This window comes from Wolffia australiana, chromosome 7 (assembly GCF_029677425.1).
Source record: "Wolffia australiana isolate 7733 chromosome 7, ASM2967742v1".
Classification (NCBI taxonomy): Eukaryota; Viridiplantae; Streptophyta; class Magnoliopsida; order Alismatales; family Araceae; genus Wolffia; species Wolffia australiana.
In genome coordinates, this window is record NC_135841.1 from 14,994,130 (window position 1) to 15,015,000 (window position 20,871).

At 47.7% G+C, this 20,871-nt stretch overlaps 8 protein-coding genes across 10 annotated transcripts in view; 4 read left to right on the forward strand and 4 right to left on the reverse strand.

Annotated features, from left to right (window-relative positions):
* Positions 1-922: 922 nt before the first annotated feature.
* Positions 923-2,948, reverse strand: LOC144705256 (Thioesterase superfamily protein). Its single transcript, XM_078577842.1, has 3 exons — positions 2,723-2,948; positions 2,509-2,652; positions 923-1,221 (listed from the first exon to the last, which is right to left on the reverse strand). Exons 1-3 carry the CDS (start codon positions 2,900-2,902, stop codon positions 1,078-1,080), a joined length of 468 nt encoding a protein of 155 aa, XP_078433968.1. The 5' UTR covers positions 2,903-2,948; the 3' UTR covers positions 923-1,077.
* A 1,722-nt stretch (positions 2,949-4,670) lies between these two features.
* QQT1 (P-loop containing nucleoside triphosphate hydrolases superfamily protein) lies at positions 4,671-7,153 on the forward strand. Of its 2 annotated transcripts, none has more exons than XM_078577840.1 (10): positions 4,671-4,830; positions 5,080-5,124; positions 5,226-5,305; positions 5,388-5,462; positions 5,821-5,946; positions 6,043-6,180; positions 6,256-6,343; positions 6,550-6,622; positions 6,712-6,842; positions 7,045-7,153. In XM_078577840.1, the coding sequence occupies exons 1-10, from the start codon at positions 4,739-4,741 to the stop codon at positions 7,103-7,105; spliced, it is 909 nt and encodes a 302-aa protein (XP_078433966.1). In that variant the 5' UTR covers positions 4,671-4,738; the 3' UTR covers positions 7,106-7,153. The 2 variants fall into 2 exon arrangements, with proteins under 2 accessions (XP_078433966.1, XP_078433967.1); XM_078577841.1 differs by having other exon boundaries at positions 4,672-4,830; positions 5,821-5,924; positions 6,024-6,180.
* A 9-nt stretch (positions 7,154-7,162) lies between these two features.
* On the reverse strand, positions 7,163-10,551 carry LOC144705248 (uncharacterized). Its single transcript, XM_078577832.1, has 4 exons — positions 9,159-10,551; positions 8,575-8,786; positions 8,145-8,368; positions 7,163-7,881 (listed from the first exon to the last, which is right to left on the reverse strand). Exons 1-4 carry the CDS (start codon positions 10,243-10,245, stop codon positions 7,209-7,211), a joined length of 2,196 nt encoding a protein of 731 aa, XP_078433958.1. The 5' UTR covers positions 10,246-10,551; the 3' UTR covers positions 7,163-7,208.
* A 276-nt stretch (positions 10,552-10,827) lies between these two features.
* LOC144705257 (U2 small nuclear ribonucleoprotein auxiliary factor-like protein) lies at positions 10,828-12,577 on the forward strand. 2 transcript variants are annotated; one of them, XR_013582008.1, is made up of 5 exons: positions 10,828-11,102; positions 11,254-11,347; positions 11,669-11,703; positions 12,257-12,303; positions 12,523-12,577. XR_013582008.1 is itself a non-coding variant. In XM_078577843.1 (4 exons), the coding sequence occupies exons 1-3, from the start codon at positions 10,833-10,835 to the stop codon at positions 11,674-11,676; spliced, it is 372 nt and encodes a 123-aa protein (XP_078433969.1). In that variant the 5' UTR covers positions 10,828-10,832; the 3' UTR covers positions 11,677-11,703; positions 12,257-12,304. The 2 variants fall into 2 exon arrangements, 1 of the variants encoding a protein (XP_078433969.1); XM_078577843.1 differs by lacking the exon at positions 12,523-12,577 and having other exon boundaries at positions 12,257-12,304.
* Positions 12,470-14,926, reverse strand: LOC144705250 (pentatricopeptide repeat-containing protein At2g13600-like). The gene has a single exon (XM_078577835.1). The coding sequence runs from the start codon at positions 14,924-14,926 to the stop codon at positions 12,941-12,943; it is 1,986 nt and encodes a 661-aa protein (XP_078433961.1). The 3' UTR covers positions 12,470-12,940.
* Positions 14,926-16,935, reverse strand: LOC144705249 (Pentatricopeptide repeat (PPR) superfamily protein). The gene has a single exon (XM_078577834.1). It carries the CDS (start codon positions 16,933-16,935, stop codon positions 14,926-14,928), a length of 2,010 nt encoding a protein of 669 aa, XP_078433960.1.
* Positions 16,936-16,973: 38 nt separating this feature from the next.
* On the forward strand, positions 16,974-20,315 carry HDA14 (histone deacetylase 14). Its single transcript, XM_078577839.1, has 9 exons — positions 16,974-17,187; positions 17,444-17,586; positions 17,666-17,740; positions 17,879-17,980; positions 18,067-18,138; positions 18,258-18,314; positions 18,561-18,812; positions 18,878-19,059; positions 19,876-20,315. Exons 1-9 carry the CDS (start codon positions 17,154-17,156, stop codon positions 20,177-20,179), a joined length of 1,221 nt encoding a protein of 406 aa, XP_078433965.1. The 5' UTR covers positions 16,974-17,153; the 3' UTR covers positions 20,180-20,315.
* A 61-nt stretch (positions 20,316-20,376) lies between these two features.
* LOC144705251 (thiamine diphosphate-binding fold (THDP-binding) superfamily protein) overlaps positions 20,377-20,871 on the forward strand; it is a 4,925-nt gene continuing 4,430 nt past the window's right edge. Inside the window, exons 1-3 of the mRNA XM_078577836.1 lie at positions 20,377-20,565; positions 20,655-20,792; positions 20,868-20,871. The exon at positions 20,868-20,871 is cut by the window's right edge and continues 179 nt beyond it. Coding sequence (XP_078433962.1) covers positions 20,377-20,565; positions 20,655-20,792; positions 20,868-20,871 — 331 coding nt within the window. The remainder of the gene's footprint in view (positions 20,566-20,654; positions 20,793-20,867) is intronic.

A 20,871-nucleotide genomic window follows, 5' to 3' on the forward strand; every position in this document is an offset into this window, starting at 1 on the left:
TTTTATTAGAACTTATTGGGGCATTCTTAATATTTCAATAAGATATGAACTTGTACTTTTATGTTATTAATGAGTGATAAAAAGGACTACTAAGGGTCTATAATATCAATTACAGAAATCAGACATTTTTAATTTGGCCGTGCGAGTTGCTATTCCAAAATTTTGCTCATGCATAATCTTGCTCGCTTTTCTCAGGCACATCTTTTCAAACTTTCTGGCCCAATAAGTTGGTAGAATGATTGTCCTGGCTCTCAGATGCAGTATTTCTTACTATCTGCTTGTATGATTACGACATAGATAGAAAATGTAAAAGATAATTAATTTTCAGGAACTTCAGATCATAACATTCACAGAAATCTTTCACGACAGCTTTTATGTCTGCCTTCAAGAAGTTGCCTTCACTGCTCACAGGTTCCTACTCTTCAGTCTCAATTTAATTTTATTTCTATAAGATATCTAACAGTGTTAGACTAACACTCATAAAAAACGTGAAGGCGTACTTCAATTTTCAGAAAATAAAAAATAATATAATTATCATTTCGCCGAATGGATATTTATGAAGGGCTAAGAGAAACAAAATAGAAACAATAATAAATTCTACTTTAGAGATTTCACGAATTAAACTCTCTTTAAAATGATTGGAAAGAAAAAAGGGGACTAAAAGGTGTAGAGACTCCACATAATTATGTTTTTCTGAAAATCACTTCTTAATAAAAAATATGAATCAACTAAATTTCGCAACATTTTCTCTATCTTAATGCAACAGTTGTACAAACTACGCATGACTTGTAAAAGTCGAAAGGTGCTTGACCACATGTAAACATCCACACACAAAATTAAAACAAACTTGGTCGTTTCTAGACTTTTATTTGGATTTCTGATTGACTCAAACATTAAGATTTTAAAATTATTCATCCATGTCTAATATTAAATTCTCCTCTCCCAATTCTGGAATTTTTTTGAGAATTAAAATAAGCCTTAGACAGAATGATTGATCTGTCAATCAATGATTTACACGGTTCCATTTTCTTTATGACGTCTGAACCTTTTTTTTTCAAAGACATTTTTATTTTCACCTCATAATTTGCTGGAGGCAGCGAGGTACTTGGAGTGTCGCCCCTGAGCGATGATCTCCCCGGTGGCCTTCTTCCTCAGTTCCACTGAGACGACAGCAATGGACTTCCCCACCCGCAGAACCTTTGAATCAATCTCAATTTCCTCCTGAACATCATAATAATAATATAAAAAATTAGAAATAATCAAGATGAGGCAAGTAATATTTTATTTTGTTCTTATCGCAACTCCTTCATGGACAAGTTGGCGAAGTTTACCCCATGAGCCACTCAAAAATGGGTTTGCACATGAGCAAAAGGTCAACAGGAAACAATCAGCGAGCGTATCGGTTTGTCTCTTTCAGTTGCAATTGAAAGGGATGAACTGATTTAAAAACAAATTAAAAGTTGGAATGTATATCCAGGTTTCGTCATCCAAGATAGATGTAAATGTATTTCATCCCCTCAACTTACATGGTTAATGCTAATGTAGATGAAGGACCGTAGATGTATAACCGCGATGTAAGCAAGATTAACGGCACATAGAAAAGAAAATAATAACACAAAATAGGTACTTGTATGGGCCACAGAAGAGGGTCATGCGATGAAAATGTACTAGTAAATAAAAAAGAACTAAAAACTGAACACTTCTTTTTTGGCTGCTAGGAACTGATTCAAATGAAAAATGTACATCCAATACCTCAAGGATTGCTCAAAATCAAATAAAGCTAAAGTGGAAGCAAATTCAAAAGCCCTTACGCAGAATTTCGTGAAATTTCAAGGAAACTCAGACAAAATAATCAATTTAAGCTTTTCCTTTTAAAAAAATTCTTGAAAAAAAGTTGTTGACGTGGTTATTCACATTATCTTTGATCTCAAAGCAAGGGAATCCATCCTTTACGAAGCCATGACTAAAACAAGCCGTAGAAAATCCGAACACGATGCATAACCAGGCAAATTTTATTTGAAAAGATTGAAATAAGACAAAGGTCGAGTTGCAAAAGAAAGTTCTAACGAATGCTTATGGCCAATATATACCCGCCCTCCAATTACTTCGCATAATAGATGATCCATACTTGTTTTTTTTTTAGTTTTGAAGAACATCAGGGTCTTCCTAGAATCTCTAAAGGTACAACAATCTATTGGAGAAAGCCTATCGAGCACTATTCACTAAGGTTTTCCCCATAATCCAGCACCAATGAACTTAGAATTCCGGTAAAGCAACATATCAAATGATAAACAATTTTTCGATCCACCGATACGGAACTGAAGATTTATCTTTAACTGAAAATTCCAATTTTTGAGCTGTTCTTGTTCTTTATCTGAAGAATAAAAAACATCAAGGAGAAGAGAACAACCAACCAGAAAACTAAAGGAACAATCCCCGCAAAGAGAAGCTGCAGGCGTGTCAGGAACAAAAAAAGGAAAAAATTACGGGACAGGATCGAATACATACACCGGTCCTAGCAGAAGAGACATAAGACACATTGATCTCTACGCTGACGCCGGTCGTCGTATGGCTCATCGTCAGAATCGCCGCTGATCCCAAAATGTCAACAAGAGACATGGTGGCGCCGCCATGCAAGGTATTAAATTCATTCTGCTCGGGAAAAATTTCGAGGTGAAAAACAGAATCGGGAGAAACTTCACGGTCTCATAGAGGATCTTACGACAAGCCGCGGAGGAACTTTCATGGAGCAAAGAACCCTTCCGGGCTCGATTCTCTCGATTCGCACGCCACTGATGATGAACGAGTCGTAGAATTTCTCGGGAAGCGCATCCAACCCGACTTTGCTGAGCACTTCCTCCCCACCCTTCTCGATGTACGCCTTGATCGCGTCCCGATCCATCGATCTACTTCCTCGCGGCGACCGACTCCTTCCGCAAGAAATAAATATCCATTATCAGTAGGATAAGAAATTTACTTGCGAGGAGAATAATTAAAAATATGAGATTTATTTATGTAGTATAAAATGATAAATTGAAGTCCAACTCAGTGAAGGTCCTCATCCCCGTCATCGACAACTCTCATCCCCGTCCAGCACTATCGTCGTCTTCGTCAAGGATGATTGTCGTCCCTGCCAGAATGATAGTCATCCCCAACCCAGTCATCAATGGTCCTTATGCCTGTTGTCGACGGTCTGTGTCTCCGTCATTGACAGTCCTCATCTCCGTGGTCCACGATCCTCATAACAGTCATCGATGGTCCACGTCCCTGTAGTCAACAGTCCTTGTCCCCGTCATTGACAAACCTCATGACGTACGATGGCTAGGACTGACGCGGTAGGGTAGACTAAAGGTCAACCAAGGACGGATAAAACAGACCACAAATCAACACAATTGATTGTCGAACATTTAATTCCGGAGACAATGATGATGGTGCAGCCCCTTTCCTTGGTTGAGGGCAGGATTGTCTTACAACAACTGTGGTGAAAACAACGCTCCAAAGCCAATATCTCGAATGATCGATTATGTGAAGGCGCAAAACCTATTCCACTGACCTATTCTACTAAGTCCGACGGCGGTGGAAAACATACGAGAAAATACTGGATAAAGTAACGATGATCACCAAAGAGGAAAGAGTGGACCTTTAACGTGCTCAATGGAGAGAACTATTGACGTGCGCTTCGACTGGGCCGGATGCGGATCCAACTGCACGATCAATTGAGAGGAGGGGTCAAGGGGGAGCCGCCCCCTTGCGAGGTTCGAGGAAGCGCCCCGAAACCTAAATGGCAAATGTGGCGCGCTAATGCAGGACGAGACGTTTGATGCAGGGCAGTGCAGAATGCGGCGCAAGCGGCAGCTGTGCGCGGTGACGGCTATTCACATTGTGTGCGGTGCGGGGCGGCGCTCAACTGCCAGGCGACACACGAGACTGGGTGCTTCCTTTCAGCAGCGCGCCGGCAATGATCGGTGGCGGCGGTGGCGGGAGAGAGGTGCTTAGGGCAATCTTTGAAAATAAAGATTCAATTCCAAAAATCACCAATGATCCATCACAACATTGGCCTATTTGTAAGCCTTGGAGGAAAGATAAAATAACTAGAAATTTCAAACGAACTTCAGAAATCAAATCTAATTATAAATGAAACTCGGATGCTAGGTCCGAGGTTGACGATGACGACGTGTCATGACACGGGTAATCTACTCTTGCGATGGTGGTGTCATGTCACGTCCGATGATGGGGCATGGTTGTGTGCACCAACACCTCATCTCCCTGGACAACGGTCCTTGTAACGGTCATCAATGGTCCTTAGTCCCTGTCGTTGAGAGTCGTCTCCCTTCATCGACTGTCATCGTCCCCATCCAGGACAATCGGCATTCTTGTTGTTGACACTCTTTATATCGGTGCTCGACGATCCTCATCCCCGTCATCGATTGTCCTCGTCCCCCGTTGTCGATTGTCCTCATCCCCGGGCTCAACAATCCTCATCACCGTCATCGACAGTCCTCGTTCCCGTCATCTGACAGTCTTCACCCCTAAGACTGACGATCTTCGTCCTGTCGTTGACCCGTCGTGGATAGTCCATATCCCCGTCGTTGACCGTGGATGATGACGGACGACGAAATAAGACGGAACGGATGACGGTTCGTTAGCCGTTCGGAGTCTGCGTAGCGCCTGTTGAAGTGTTGAGTTCGTACTCTTGATTGAAGGTTAGGGTCGGAAGATCGAAGAAGAGAGGGGAAAGATGGTGTTCGGGCAAATCGTGATCGGCCCGCCGGGATCGGGGAAGACGACCTACTGCGATGGCATGTCTCAGTTCCTCAGGCTGATCGGGAGGTACGCGTTTCTCAACATCTCTGACCTTAGCGGTGCAGTTTTTCATGCTGTGTACCGGTTAAATGCTCTTCTTTTCTTCGCAAAGATCGCTCCCTCGTAGCTTCCTTTTATTTGAATTGTATGTTTAGTAATTATATGTTGTGATTTAGTATGTTTTCAGTTCTACATACGATTTGGAGCCCTTTGTTTCGTAGTTTGTAATGTTTCAAAACTGATGAACTGTTAACAGGATGAGTGATTTCATCGCAGGAAAGTAGCCGTCATCAACTTGGATCCTGCAAACGACGAGCTGCCGTAATTATCTCTACTTAACCTAAAAAATTTCCTTCCTCTTGCATTTTTATTGGGGTTAGATTTTGGGGTACTGGGGTTAGATTTTCAGCATTTTTATTCAGGTACGAATGTGCTGTGAATGTAGAGGATCTGATAAAGCTTAGTGATGTAATGATTGAACATGGTCTTGGACCGAATGGAGGTGAGACGAAGTAGACCATAATTATTTTTTCTTTTGCAATAGAAATGACCCTGGTCTTGTTTATTGTATGAAACTCAAATAGGTCTTGTTTATTGTATGGACTTTTTGGAGAAGAACATAGACTGGTTGCAGTCCAAGTTGCAGCCGCTTGTAAAAGGTAATTGTGCGGATAGCGACTCTTAACTATTTTCACATTCAAACAATTAAACTAAGAAAGTTTCCACGCGAGATCAAGGTTTGAACATTTATAGAAATTATTCTGTGAGTGGCCATTCAACCTGCCGTTTAGAAAGATTCAACCCGTTTTTAATGTTCTTCTAGAATTTATTTTTACTTTCAACTCTTATTTTCCCAAGAAGCGGCTGGCAAAATGAACTGAAGAAACTGGAAATTCCTGAAACCTCCCTTTTTTTGCTATAAAATTAATGATCCCAGAACAATCACTTCTGTAAATTTTCTGAGCCTTTTTTTATCTTTGAATTCGTCTGTCTGACCTGTTATTTTCTTAATTACAGATCACTATCTATTGTTTGATTTTCCGGGTCAAGTTGAGCTTTTCTTTCTTCACTCGAATGCCAAAAGGGTCATATCCAAACTGACCAAAAAAATGGATCTCAGAGTACGACTTGTGGAATTATTTTGTAATCCCCTTTAATCTGCAGCCTCTGCTCCTCATCATAAACATTTTTAATTTTCGAAATACTAAAATGTTATGCAGTTGACAGCGGTGCATTTAGTTGACTCCCATCTGTGCAGTGATCCTGGAAAATACGTGAGTGCGTTGCTTCTCTCTTTAACAACAATGCTACATTTGGAGCTGCCGCACATCAATGTTTTATCTAAGATTGATCTCATCGAGAGCTACGGAAAATTAGGTAATACGAGTTGTTTCTGAAACATGTAGTACGTTCTGATATGGCTATAAGCATCTGTGGGAATGCTGGTTGCAGCATTCAACCTCGATTACTACACCGATGTGCAGGATTTATCATACTTGCAGCTACATCTTGAACAAGATCCTCGATCCGCCAAATACAGGTTAGTGGAATTCGTTGCATCATCTTCTCTGATACGATTACCTATCCAGTCAATGGTGTTTTCTTCATTTCACTAAGTATCTCCTTTTCTTTATGACTTCCCCTTGTAAATTTTTTCCTCCCTAGAGACCTGCATCAAGGTCTCTAACATCATCATTTCCAATTTTAGTCCTCTCCTATCTGAATTTGTATATTGATGTCATTTAGGAAACTCACCAAGGAACTCTGCGATGTGGTTGAAGACTTCTGCTTGGTGAACTTTACAACATTAGACATTCAGGCATGTCAACTTCGATTCTTATTAAAAGGTTCTTCGGACTTGAATTTTCTGAATATGTTTGGGAATAACTGGGTGGAGGCTGTCTTCAGGACAAAGAAAGTGTTGGAAATCTTGTGAAGCTGATAGATAAGAGCAACGGGTATGTATTTGCTGGCGTTGAAGGTAGCGTGGTCGAGTTCAGCAAGATAGCCGCTGCCCCACTTGACTGGGACTACTACAGATATCCTTTTTTTTTTGTTTTCCATAAACTTTCAATCTCAGAGACAATACTTGTTCATGTTCATCATGCTCTTATAACCCATTCCCTGGTAATACTATGATCACATCATTCATTCCCTAGTAAGTTATTATGATCATGCATATTGATGATATTTGCGTGGTACTGAGACGGGCTTATTTTCCTTAATTCTTGCTTGTTTCACGACGGCTGCAATTCAGGAGAAGTACATGGACACCGATGACGAAGACATCCGCAAAATATAATTACTCATTTTGTGAAACGAGCATGGTTGCTAATTTTGGTTGATTATGGATCCAATGGGTCAGAAAAAAACTATGGAAATGGAATCGTTTCTGTACAAGTGACTCAGGTGCTACTTAAAGAAGGATGCGGGGGAAGGCGTACCTCCTCGTAGGCCCGGAGGACCTCCCCGGCGAAGCTCCCCAGCTCACGGAAGACGGGGACGAGCCCGTCACGCAGGCTCGACTGGACCACGCCATTCGCCTCTTTAACCGCCTCCCTCTGCATGTCTCTCTCCTCTATCATCTTACTAATCAGCTTCGTGTTGCCGTTGCGTAGGTTTCTGGCCAGGTCCTTGGATAAGAAATCTGCCTGTTGACGACGCCGCTGGACCGTGTCCTGAGTCATCCACAGGGACCGGACCTTGGCGGCACACGAGTCCAAGGCCGCCACCACCTGGTGCTCGGAGACGTCCCTCATCAGCTCTGCGAGGTCGTTGACAGTTATGAAGGCGGGCGGGGCCCCTCGCCGACCAGGTGAGTGCGGCGGCGCGCCGTCTGTCACATCCTCGGGGTCGGTGGCGATGCATCGTTGCAGCCATTGGTTCAAGGTGAAGTAGCAGTGCTTCTGGTCGTTGACCCAGTCAACGAAGCAGCCGAGCCAGCGGAGTAGCTCCTGCTCAAAGTCCTTGGTCAACTTGGGGGCGCTGCTGCCCCCTCCAAGGGGTCTCCGGCATTGGTTCATCGCTATGAACTGTTTCTGGTGGCAGTCTTGCAAACGCTTCCACATCGTGATCGATCTGCACCAGAAAAATATCTGGTTAGCTAGATGCACCTGATAGAAAGACAAGAAGGCGGATATTAGGCTGATATTAAAATTTTAGTAAATTAATAAATAAAATAATAATGAGCTAGAAAGTCTTGGGTGAGGCTTCGGCGATTGAGAACACCTCAGTCCTTGGAGGCTTTGCATAACAAACAATTAGGGAAAATTTTGACTTCCTCTTAACGAGTTCTTTCAAGATCAGTTTTCAAAACGTAATAAGAACTATTTTTGAATGACCTTTCAACGAGTTCGGTGATCTGCGGTTGCAGCTCTTCGTCCCTGAGCCTGTGTATCTCCCTGGAAATGGTTTCGATCGATTTGATGCTGATGTCGATCTTGTTGAGAAGCCTGCGCATATACGCTTGGACGGACTCGATTTTCTTAGATTCAGCGCCCCTCTCGTCAAGATTTTTCAATTGCTTGCGTTGTTTTTCGTAAAGCATTTGGAGATTCTCTTCGTTCTACAAAAAATGAAAGAAAACCCTTCAGGTTTCTGCATAGAGATGAAACTTTTGATGGAAAAAAAACAACAAATCTACCGACCAAGGCTCGATTGTGAATAGTCATTGGGGGTTATTTAATTTTACGTTATATATCTGAAGAAAAACAAATTATCTTATCTGTGAAAGAAAAAACAAAGTGAGAGAGAAAAGGATTTGGATGGTACCTTGACTTCCTCGTATAGTTTCATCTCCCATATTGATAACCTATCCAGTGTCCTGGACAGATTGCCACCGTCTACGCTCTGCCTGTCCGCAGATTCTTCCGACGATGCCTTGGCGACTCTGAGAGAATTCACCGTGGAGTTTTCCAGATGCTTGTATGAAGAACACGAATACATCAACATGGAAAAAACATCCCCAATCCTGGAGGAAATCACTGTCACAAAATACATGTCTCAGATCAAGTCGAAATTTCTCCAAACTTCTCTTAATGTTTCTAACATTACGCATAAGACCGATAAACTGAATCAGAATTCCTACACAATTTTAACGTTTTTACCCTCTAATTTCACCTAGGACGGCTGAATGATTTCATAGAAGGTACAAACAATAAAAAATGAAAATTTTGACTAATTAGAATAGAGAAAGCAGCGCCTTGGCCAAAGAAAACTACTGCTTTCGTTTTCTTCGATAATATATAATATGACGAAGCGAAGAAAAAACAAAAACAGACCTCGTTTTCTGTCAACATCAGGGAGAAAGTAAATCATAATATGTAATACGACGAAGCGAAAAAAACAAGACAAACCTCGTTTTCTTCGATAGCTCGGCAAGCCCACGTCAAGAACAGCAGAAACCTCGTTTCCAGAACTCGCAGCCAACTTGAACTGTTCCCTTACCTCCTCGGCGACTTCCACGACGGTTCTACCGCCATGAACAGATAATTCACTCCCATGGTTTCTGGGTTCTGAGTTTTCATCACCAAAACTCACTTCTTTCTTCTTTTCATTCCTTCCTGCGCTGCCTCTCCCCTTCCTCTTAGAACTAGCACTCTCATCCACAGATTCTACGATAGAGTCAGTCAAAACAGAGCTGCCATTGCTTCCTTCTCCCTCCGAGCGAGGCCTCCTTCTTCTCACCACCTTCTTCCTTGAACTCGCAGAGCTGCTCTTCTTCTCCCTTTCAAGTTCTCTGGCAGCCTCCGACTCCGTCTCTTCCTCCAAATCAGGAATCCCTTCTCGTTCTCTAATGTCGGTGGAATTCGGGCTGCTCGCAAGAGACCCATATCCAACGGCGGAGAGATCTTGCTGCGAAAGATCGAACGGATCGAGGAAGCTCCAGGAAGACGACGCGGGAGGCGGCGGCGTAGGAGGAGGAGGCTGTGGAGGAGAAGCAGGCGGCTCAGGAGAAGGCTTGGCGTAGAAGGAAGACGAAGGATCTTGCATTCCATAGCCTTCCCAGTATCCATAACCCGGATATGGATCCTCGTACACAGTCGTAGGGTTCGCCGATGTCTGCCAAGCGGAGTAGTAGAAGGAAGGGTAGATCTTCTCCTCTTCTTCGACGGAGAAGGAACGAGCTAGGGAAGCCGGAGAAGACGGGGAAGGCGAGTTATTCGCTAAATCAGACTTGGATTTCCGTCGTTTTCCATCGGAAGATGGAATTGTGAGCAACGGAGAAGAGGTTGCGGATGAAGAAGAAGAAGAAGCGATGGCGAGTTCTTCGACGAGGAAACGGCTGAGGGCGTCGCCGGCACTGTTTAGGGCTTGGAAGTACGAGGAATGGGATGAGGTAAGAACGAATCGCAAATCCACGGCGCTTTTCATCAGATCCTTCCTCTCCCTGCACAGCGTCACCAAAGCGCGATCTTCGACCTTGGAAGAGTTGCAGCCCATCCCGAGGCTGACGAGGACGGCACGGAATCAAGAATCAACGCTGCTGTCGCCATTCGACATGAACAGGAACTGATCCAGACGAGTACATTCACGCCTGCATTACCGGCCAAGATCGAGACCTCGAAGCTGCGGTTTTTCCCCCTTTCTGCAACATTGAAGATCGCGCCGAAAGAGAAAGAGAGCTCGATCTCTGCCCTACCGCCATTAAAACCTCATTAACTGTGACTGAACTCTTTGATCTGTTTGAAAAATCGACTCGATCTTCGCGAGAACTGCAAATCGACGACGCGATCGATGAAATCGGCCACCGACGGCGAAGCCCGCGATTTAAACCGAGGGCTTCGAGAAGACTCGACCCGATAAGAAGATCCGACCCGAATCCGTCTCCGTCGCTTTCGACGTCGTTAACCGAAGGAAGTCACGTTGACTCCAAAGTCAACGCCCCGTCGCTTTCGAAGTCGACAAGGTTAATTCTATTTGAACGTGGGAATTTAAAGCAGGGGTAAAACCGTCAACTCGGTATTTATTCCAACTGACGGCGGCGACAGATACCTGACGGAGCCGGTGGGATTGGACGAATGTGACGGATGACGTATGTTCGTCCGTCCCTGCGTCTTACCTGGTCTGGTATGAGGGCTACCGATATGGAAGGTTGGCGCGCGGCAATGGCAGAGAAGAAGGGGTATGAACAGTTCGAGGCTTTGTTCGGAGAAGCGGTTGTCGCTGAGATCGGATTCCATCGGCCGTTTCTCTTCTACGCGCGGCCTCTGGATCCGTTTCGCATCGATATCACGGTTTCAGATTTCTGCGATCATACCTTTGAACGCGTTCTTACTGTTCAGGACGTCGAAGACATGGTGCCGTTCTGTGTGCTTTTTTTGTGGCGATTATTGGTTTCGGTTTGCTGTTTTTGATGGATGTGTAGATTAGTGTCTTTGGAATTATTGCATTTTTTCGTTTTTCGGCGCGCCCATTGATTGATCCGCAGAGTTTCTGACTTAATTGCAGCGGGACGAAACTGGCATCGGTAGTTCCTGCTCAGAGTTTCTTGAATATCTAATCTCATCATTGTCGTCAGACGACGTGAGGCTGATCTTTGAAGGTATTTTGAATTTGTATTACGGTGACTTGAGGATTTTTTTAGCATTCGAATTGTGGAAAAGAGAAACATTAGGTTGAGGTCCGGATAGATGGAAGGCCGTCAAATATTTCGTATAAGAACAATTCGGTTTACATCCAATAGGTATTAAATCTTGTTCCTTCCAAATTGTCTCGTAATTGCTGGCACTTTTTCAGGTGAGTCAACTGCAAAGCTAGTAGCTCGAAAATCAAAGGGAATGCCAAACATATCCATCCATCTTCATAAACTTTGCGGATTATCATCGAATGATGTTATGGGTAATATTTCCCTGGCACTTTTCAGAGATTTGAAGAAATCGCGAGCAGAGCTCATGAGAGGTCGATGAATCTTCTCTTTATTTTAGAAAGCAATTTAGAGTCTGTTTACTGTTATAATTATGATTATTCCTCGTATATGATAGCTGATGGGGAGAATGCTCACAACGGGTGGAATTGAGATGAAGTTTAAGAGAGGGAGGAATGAGAAGAAAAAAGTAGGAGAGGTGTCTTGCGTACCAGTGTATCAAATGGTGTTCTAGTAGTGACCCTCTTCTATTAAATGAGATGAAGTTGCAAGACTACTGGGCCAGACTGACTCCTGGATTTTCCTCATGTCTCGTACCAATTATCCGTCATTTTTTTGCCAACTTGTCGTCAACATGGAGTTTTTGAAACTATTGATAAAGCTCAATGTGCATTATATGAGCTAGGAACCAGACCGATGTGAAAAGAACCAACTGTCATCAACTCCAGAAAATTCGAGAATTTCTTTTTTCATAAAAATTCTGCATTTCATTCAACTCCCTGTTAAGTTCATTCAAGCATGTGACTTGCTTTAGTTTTGAAGTTGTCGTTTATATGTTTTAAAAACACAATTTTAAATTTTTCACAGAAAGTCAACGGAGCGGAGACCTGGAAAAGTCATTGTCTATCGAAAAGGTAGATGCTCAATCACTGACCCAAGCAAAATTATTATCTGTGCGAAACCTCTCGGTGTTTTCTTCACCGGGGAATTTAGTATTCCTTTTCTGATTCTCATATTCTTTCTTAATCGCATGTGTATAGTTGTAATGAATTAGAATTTTCAAAAGTACGGGTGAAATGACGACAAGATTCCTGAAGAATTGAATGTTCTATTTCCTTTTTTTAATTTATCAGGAAAAGAACGAGCACCTGGAGAGGCGACTGGACTCGTTCTCGTTCAAACGAAAGGTGTCCCGACCCAAGTTATCGGACAATTCCACTGATACGACAACCCAGAAGCCTCCAGGTTGAATATCTCGTTCTTAACATAACATTCTTATGAAAATGCCACGTTGTAAGGCTGACGTCACCCCTTTCCACGTGGCACCAAATCCATGCAGAGAGGCCTGCCAAAGGAGACTCTCCATCAGGGAAGATGGCGCGACGAGTCGCCCCGGCCAATCGCAGGCACTCAGCCCGTTGACTTATCTGAGCTTCTATTCCCGTTGACTTATCCTTCATTTTCTTCGGCAGGTCAAAGGTGCGAGGCGCCGTCTTGGCGGAAGACGAGGATCAGCGTTGACCTTTGTCAAGCATGTAATATTTACCCAAGTCAACAAAAGTCAACGCTCTTCTTCATATGCAACTCGAGCGATCGAACAACGCTGTGAATCTCTTTCCTGCGGGGATGGACCTTGTCCTTGACCATGAACACGTGCGTCTCGTCCTCCACAGCGATCCAACTGCAACCAGGCTGCTTCTCGACGCGCCGCCGCCGCATCATCGTTCTCACCCGCTTGGCATCCCCCCACCTTCCTGCTTCCGCATACATGTTGGCCAGCTGCACGTAGGGTGCGGAGTTGACCATGTTGATTTCCATGAGCCTCGACGCCACCTGCTCCCCGAGCTCGACGTCGCCGTGGACCCTGCACGCCGCCAACAGGGAGCCCCAGATGACGGCGTCCGCCACCATGGGCATCGCCGCCACCAGCTCCGCCGCCTCCCTCAGTCGGCCTGCGCGGCCCAGCAGATCAATCATGCAGGTGTAGTGATCCCTGGATGGCACCAGCCCATGGAGCTCTGTCATGGCCCTGAAATGGTGCTGCCCGTCCTCGACCCGGCCAGCGTGGCTGCACGCCGTCAGCACCCCAACCATGGTCACCTGGTCCGGGGACTCCCCGGCCCGGGCCATCTGGTCAAACAACTGCAGGGCCCGGTCCGCGCCGCCGTTCTGCGCAAGACCGACGATGGCGGCGTTCCAGGAGACGCGGTCCCGGGCTGGCATGAAGAAGAATACCTTCATGGCCTCGTCGGGGGCACCGCACTTGAAGTAGAGGTCCACCAGGGAATTGGCCACGAACACTGCGGGCTCGGAGCCAGACCCGGGAGACAAGGCGCCGTGCTTCAGGGCCTGCGCATGGGCTTGCAGGCCCAAGGGGAGGCTCGCCAGGGTGGCGCACGCCGAGAGGACATTCCCCAGCGTGTACTCCGTGGGCCAGAAGGCATCTCTCTTGAGCTGCCGGAACAGATCAAGCGCCTCCTCGCTGCAGCCGCTCTGCGCATACCCGGCGATGAGCGCGTTCCAGGCGACGATGTTCTTATCTGTCATTCCAAGGAACACGGACCGGGCGGCGGTGATGCTGGCAGACCGAGCATAGCCACTCAGCATGGAGGTCTCAGACACAACGTTCCAGACCGGCATGGCGTCGAACACGCGCCTGGCCAGGTCGAGGCGGCCGCACTTGGCGTACATGTCCACCAGCGCATTGCCGAGGACGAGGTCGGAGCGGAGCCGGTTGTGCTTGACGACCCTTGAGTGGATCTCTGAGCCGTGTCTGATGGCCTGGAGGGTGGCGCAGGCGCTGGCGAGGCTAGCCAGGGTGACCTCGTCAGGCGGCACGGAGGCGGCCAGCATCAGGCTGAACACCAGAAGCGCCTCCTCCGCCGGCCCATTGTGCTCGTAGCAGGTAATCAGGCTATTCCAAGAGACGGTGTTTCTTTCAGGCATTTCATCGAACACCCGGCGGGCGTCAGCGGGGAGCCCGCACTTGGCGTACATGTCGACGAGGGCGCTGCCCAGGAACACGTCCCGCGCGAGCGGGGTCTTGGCGACGGCGGCGTGGATCTGGGCGCCGGCGGAGCGGTCTTCGAGCCCGGCGCAGGCGCTGAGCGCGCTGGAGAAGGAGTGCGTGCCAGAGGAGAAGCCGTGGGCGCGCATCGCAGCGAAGAAGCCCAAGGCCTGGGCGAAGCAGCCGTGCTGGGACAACCCCGAGACCATGGAGTTCCACGAGCACGGGTCCCTGGCGGGCATGGCGGCGAACAGCTCCCGAGCCTCGGCGAGCCGCCCGGCTCGGGCGCACGCCGAGACGACCGCGTTCCAGCTGAACACATTCTTCTCCGGTATTCTATCAAACACCTTCCGCGCCTCCTCCGCGGCCCCGCACTTGGCGTAGCAGTCCACGAGCCGGTTGAGGATGAACGTCTCCGAGGAGAACCCCGTCCGCAGGAGGAGAAGGGCGTGGGCTTTCCGAACCCCGTTCAGAGACCCCGCCTGAGCAAAGGACTTTAGTAAATTCGCCAGCGCCGTGGAGGTTTCCATCAGTCGGTCCAGCTCGTCCCCGGGATTTTGACTATCTTTCTCTGTTTCAGGACCCGGCGGAGGTTCAGAGACTTGTCCCACAGCCCGCGGCCGGCGCAGAGAGAAGAGAGCTGGAGATACACGCCGGGCTCTCCCCCGTGGAGGGATATCAGTCTCTCCGCGACCTGGTTAGCCAGCGAGTCTTGCCCTTGCGCTCGGCACCCTCTCAGGAGCGACGTCAAGACGACCGCGTCTTCCTTCACCGGCATCGCGTCGATAAACATGAAGGCTTCCTCCGTCTTCCCCGCGCGGACCAGCAGATCGACGGCGCAGGCGTAGTGCTCGGCCGCCGGCGCGATCTCGAAGTCGGTCTCCATGGCGGAGAGCAGCCGCTGGCCTTGCTCGACCAGCCCGCAGTGGCAGCACCCGGAGAGCAGCGCCAGGAAGGTGACCCGGTCCGGCCGAAGCCGCATTTTCTCGAACAGGTTCAGCGCCTCCAGCCCGAGCCCGTTGGCCGCGTACCCGCTCAGCATCGCGTTCCACGCGGCTAAGTCCCTGCTCTCCATCCCCTCGAAGAGCACCCTCCCTGCCCCCGGGAAGCCGCACTTGCAGTGGAGATCGATCAGCGCGGTGGAGACCACGCCGTCGGATTGTAATCCAACGGCCACCGCCAGCGCGAAGACCTGCTCTCCGGCGCGAAGAGAACACACCCCGGCGCAGGCGCTGACCGCCGCCGCCAGGCTGACTCCGTCAACGCTCACCCCGCCGCGGAGCATCTCAGAGAACAACTCCAGAGCTTCTCTCGGGAAGCCGTTCTTGGCGTAGCCCACCACCATGGAGTTCCAGGAGACGCCCGTCCTCTCCGTCATCCCCTCGAAGAGCCCCCTCGCGTCGTCCACTCTCCCGTCGTCGGCGAAGGCCGCGATCATGGCGTTGACGAGCATTACGTCCCTGGACGACGCCTCCTCGAAGACGCCCAAGCCTTCCTTCAAAGACCCGGCCTTGGCATACAGACCCAGAAGCGAGGTTCGTACCGCGACGTCTTCTATCAAACCTGATCGGATCGCTCGACCGTGGATCTGCCTCCCTTGCAGGAGACTGGAAACTGCGAGAACCGCGGTGAAGGAAGAGGAATCCGCGGCGACTCCGCCTCTCGCCATCGATCTGAAGAGCTCCATCGACTCTAATCCATGGCCGCCGCCGGCGTACCCATTCAGAAGAGAGTTCCAGAGGACGGCTTCTGGCTTGTACCAGCGCTCGAAAACCCTAATTGCTTCTTCCAGCCTTCCTCTGTCGGCGTAGCCGAGGACGAGAGAAGAGACGGAGAACTCGTCCGGCTCCGCCATGGCCTCCAGCGAAGCTCGAGCTCCGTCCATGACTCCGCACTTGCTGTACATGTCCACCAAACTGCTGCCCAGGTGAGCGTCGAACTCTACACCGGAGGTGAGAATGCGAGCGTGGATTTGGGCTCCGCAGCGGTGATCGAGCGAGCGCGCGCAGGCGCTGAGCGCGGTCGCCAGCACGAAGCGGTCCTCCCATGGCCTGCTCTTCGCCCGCTTGTACAGTCTCAGAGCTTCGCGGGAGCGGCCATGGCGGATGTACCCGTGCAAGACGCAGTTGAAGGCGACGGGGTCTTTCTCCGGCATTGCTTCGAACAGCTGGTGTGCGGTTTCGAGGCGGTTGGCTTTGGCGAGGCCGGAAATGATCAGATTCCATGAGAAGGTGTTCTTCAGCGGGGTGCGGTGGAAGAGCTGGACGGAGAGCTCTGTTCTTCCGGATTTCAGGTGGGAATCGATTAAGGTGTTCCAGGAGAAGGAGTTCTTCAAGGGGATTTCTTCGAACAGTTTGTCGGGGGCGTCGTCTTCTGGGTTGAATCGGGTGTAGATCTGGAGAATGCGGTTCGCCCAGTAGAGGGAAGACAAGAGGCCGGACTTAAGCAGTGAGAGATGAAGGCGCTTCCCTTGTTGGAGAGCTTGACCGCCATGGCAGGATTGTAAGAGCTTGAAGCAGTGCCGCGCGTCGACGATCATCGATCGAGAAGGAAGGCCCTTCCGAAGTCAGGTTTTTAATTTGGCACTCTCTTGTTTTAATTTTCTACGTTTTTTTCTGATAATCTTTAGCCGTCTGGGATTATCCCGTCATCTTCGACTGTACCCGTCAACGTCAACAAACCCAAAAAAACTCAATGAGGGTCAAGGACCATACAAGGGCGATGAGGTCTTGATCTGTGAAGGAACTGGTTTGAGCGATGAGAGCGATGGAACTCCGAAGCTTGCGCACAGGTACCGATTCCTCCTCTGTGTCTGCTTCGCGGATTCAAATCTCGTGGAATTTCGGATTGAGCAGTCTCTGATTAGGGTTTACGACGACGGAGATGATCTGTTTCTTTCATTCTGCTCGAATTCTTATGTGATTGAAATTCCCGACTACGAATTGCGTACGATTGTGATATGATTCAGTCTTTGAAATTCGGCGAATCATCGATGCGACGAGTCTTTTTTTCCTTTTTTTATGTCTGAGTACGAGCCTCTGTTCCAGTGAGCAGAAGTCTAGTTCTTCCACCGAGTCTTCCTCGACGGCACAAGTCAATAGTGAAATGTAGCTCCGGTGGTAGCTCAGGCAACCATCTTTCTGATGCTCGCATCATTTACTCTGCTGCTCCTGCTCTGGGGCATAACAAGGTATTTTCCTTCTCCGTTTGTCATATATTTGTTCATATAACAGCTTGAGATGTTTTCTAAGTTTGGAAAAGTAATTCAGGAATCTCACCCTGAATCCAATTTGAGGGTTCCTTCAATCATCACTGCTCTTGACAAGATGGAACTCACGCCAAAGGTGGGCTGCCTTTTATTTTGTTTTGACAGTGAAATCATGTAGAACTGTTTATAACTATTATTTTTGTTTCAGTCCTTGATTTGATTGTAGATCTTGAATGAACTCGATGAGCCTCATGCTGCATTTTCCTTTTTTCAGTACCGGGGTTTGGAAATTATTGAACTCACTCATATCAAGCCAGCGTCTGTGGATGATATTGTGCGAGTTCATACCAAATCTTATGTGACTGGGCTGGAGAAGGTGACTTTTTTAAAAAGTTGAATTGCTTTATTTATCGCTAAATACAATAACCTTTATATCTTTAATACTCGCCATGGAATTTCTAGGCAATGACTAAAGCGTCACAAGACGGTCTAATTTTCATCGAGGGCTCCGGACCCACTTATGCCACTCAAACGGTACTTTCCTTCCGTACATACGTTCCCATTTTAAACATGCTGGTTTTGGATTAATAAATTTTATACTTTGACATAATTTAGTGGGAAATTGTTTAATAAAATTATGTATGATTATTCAGACGTTCCAGGAGTCACTTCTTGCGGCTGGTGCTGGGATATCATTGGTCGATGCTGTGGTACAGAATCTCTCTCTCTCTCTCCCTCAGGAAACACACCCGTACTCTCTTATTCTTACACATTAAAATCATAAATGCTGCAAACCTTATGACAAGGATTGGCTATTCCATCATCTAATGACTTTATAAAAGATCTTTTTTAAAATCAGAAATGCTGCAAAGCTTATGACAAGGAATTACTGTAGAGCTGTCTGTATCTGCATTCATAAAAGATCTTTTGTGTGTATCCTAACTTAATCTGGTTAGGTTGCAGCATCCAAGTCCTCCTCGAGTCCGCCTATTGGCTTCGCCCTGGTCAGACCCCCGGGTCATCATGCTGTTCCGGAAGGTCCCATGGGATTCTGTGTATTTGGGAACATAGCTGTGGCCGCACGCCATGCCCAACAAGTCCATGGACTGCAGCGAGTCCTCATCATTGATTTCGACGTTCACCATGGAAATGGAACCTCCGATGCATTTTACGATGATCCGGACGTATTGTTCATCTCTACCCATCAGGTCAAACAATCAATCCTAAAACCCTTAACCCTGAACCCTAAATGCTGACGCTCTCGTGGAAGCAGGATGGAAGCTACCCTGGGACGGGGAAAATTGACCAAATTGGGAAAGGCAGTGGCGAAGGAACAACTGTGAACCTGCCACTGCCTGGAGGCTCAGGCGATTACATCATGAGATCGGCATTCGATGAGATCATTGCTCCCAGCGCTCAGAGATTCAAACCAGACATCATTCTGGTATCTGCTGGGTCAGTCTTCTTCCCCATTTTTCAAGAACATATCAAAATTTTATTGAACTACTAGCGAACAAGAACCGATCAGATCAGATCGGATCATGTAACCCATCGATCAAGAGGTCGATGACATGACGCGATTCGATCAATCAATTGGTCTAGATATTGATAGATTGAATCCGATCTGATCAAGGCAGCCGGTTGGTCCTCCGCCATTGATTGGTTTGAAATGTTCAATCTGATCAATCTATTGGCTGATTAAAGCGGGAGAGCTGCGTGTTAACAGACATGGTTGTTCTGTTCTGTTCATTTAAAACGAACAAAAAATTCACACAAAAGAACCGTGCAGGGTCTTGTTCTTTGTTCTGTTCTTTTTTTTTTCAAAAACGAACAAAATTCCTGCATTCGCACAAATTCGCCCATTCGCACAAAACTAGAACAAAATTCGCACAAAGCGAACAAAAGAACCGCACACGGGTCTGTGCAATGTTATGTTCGAATTCGTTTTTGTTCTGTTCGGAAAACCGAACAGAACTAACAATTGGCACAAATTCGCACGAAAAGAACAGAACAACCATGTCTAGTGTTAAGGAAGAGCTGCTAACAGCTAGGTAACACCCCTTGACTGATGATATGGATTGATCCAACGAACCGAGTCTTGGAAAGGTCCCATCAGTCAGGGAACAGATCGACGACCAGATCGCCCCGCTCAATTGGCCGAACTTGATCCGTGATCCGATCAAAATTATGAAGGATCAGATCAAATCGATAAAAAAACCGATCGATCACAAACTCCTGAGAGGTTAATTAGATTGATCTGTCTGTGCTCAGGTACGACGCGCATGTTCTAGACCCGCTGGCGAGCCTTCAGTTCACAACGAGCACGTTTTACACGTTGGGTTCTCGCATCAAGGAGCTGGCCAATGAGCTCTGCGCTGGGCGCTGCGTCTTCTTCCTGGAAGGAGGTTACAACCTGCAGTCTCTCTCCTACTCCGTGGCCGACACTTTTCGGGCCTTTCTCGGCGAGCCCAGTTTAGCGGCCCAATTAGACGACCCCGCGGCCCTTTACGAAGAGCCCCTTTCCCGGGCCGCCCTCGCCATCAAAAAGGCCAAGCACCTCCACTCCCTCTTCTAGGCCCATTAACGTGGGCCCCTCCCGCCACGTGTCGAGCCGGGGGCGACTCCTAGAGCCGTGGAGGGGGCGTCCCCTCTCACGCTGACGTGGATATTTATATATTTACCTATCTATCTTATCCGGTTTAGTTTGATTATATTATAAAAGAAGTCTTGGTGGACAAGTCCGCCGTGCTCGTTCAGCTCGGAGGTGGATCCATGGCCAAGAGGGAGTTGGCGAGGAGGCTGTCCGCTTTGGGCCGCGGATCGTCGTCGATTGCCGAGATCCGACGGTCGGATACTTGCCGCGTGGGCGCTCCGGCACTGTCCCGCTTCCTCGTTCGTCGTTGCGGCACCGCGGCAGCCGATCCCGTCGAACATCGCAATTCCGAGATCGAGAAGACCGAGGTGAGTGGATTTCTCGTTGCGCATTGCTCTTCTTCGTTTGAATTTCTTGGAGAATTTTCGGGGGAATTTTTGGCTCAATTTCTCGGCAGGTTATGGATTTTCCGGGCGGGAAGGTGACGTTCACCCCGGAGATGCGGTTCCTCGCCGGTTCCTCCACGGAGAGGATCCGCTGCTACCGCGTTCTCGACGAAGACGGCCGTTTGATTCCGGGCAGCAGTTTCAGAGAGGTGCTTCGAATTCTGTCCATGATCGTTGTAATTGAAGAGGAGATTTGAGTTTTGAAGTTCACGCGACAATCGCAGGTGA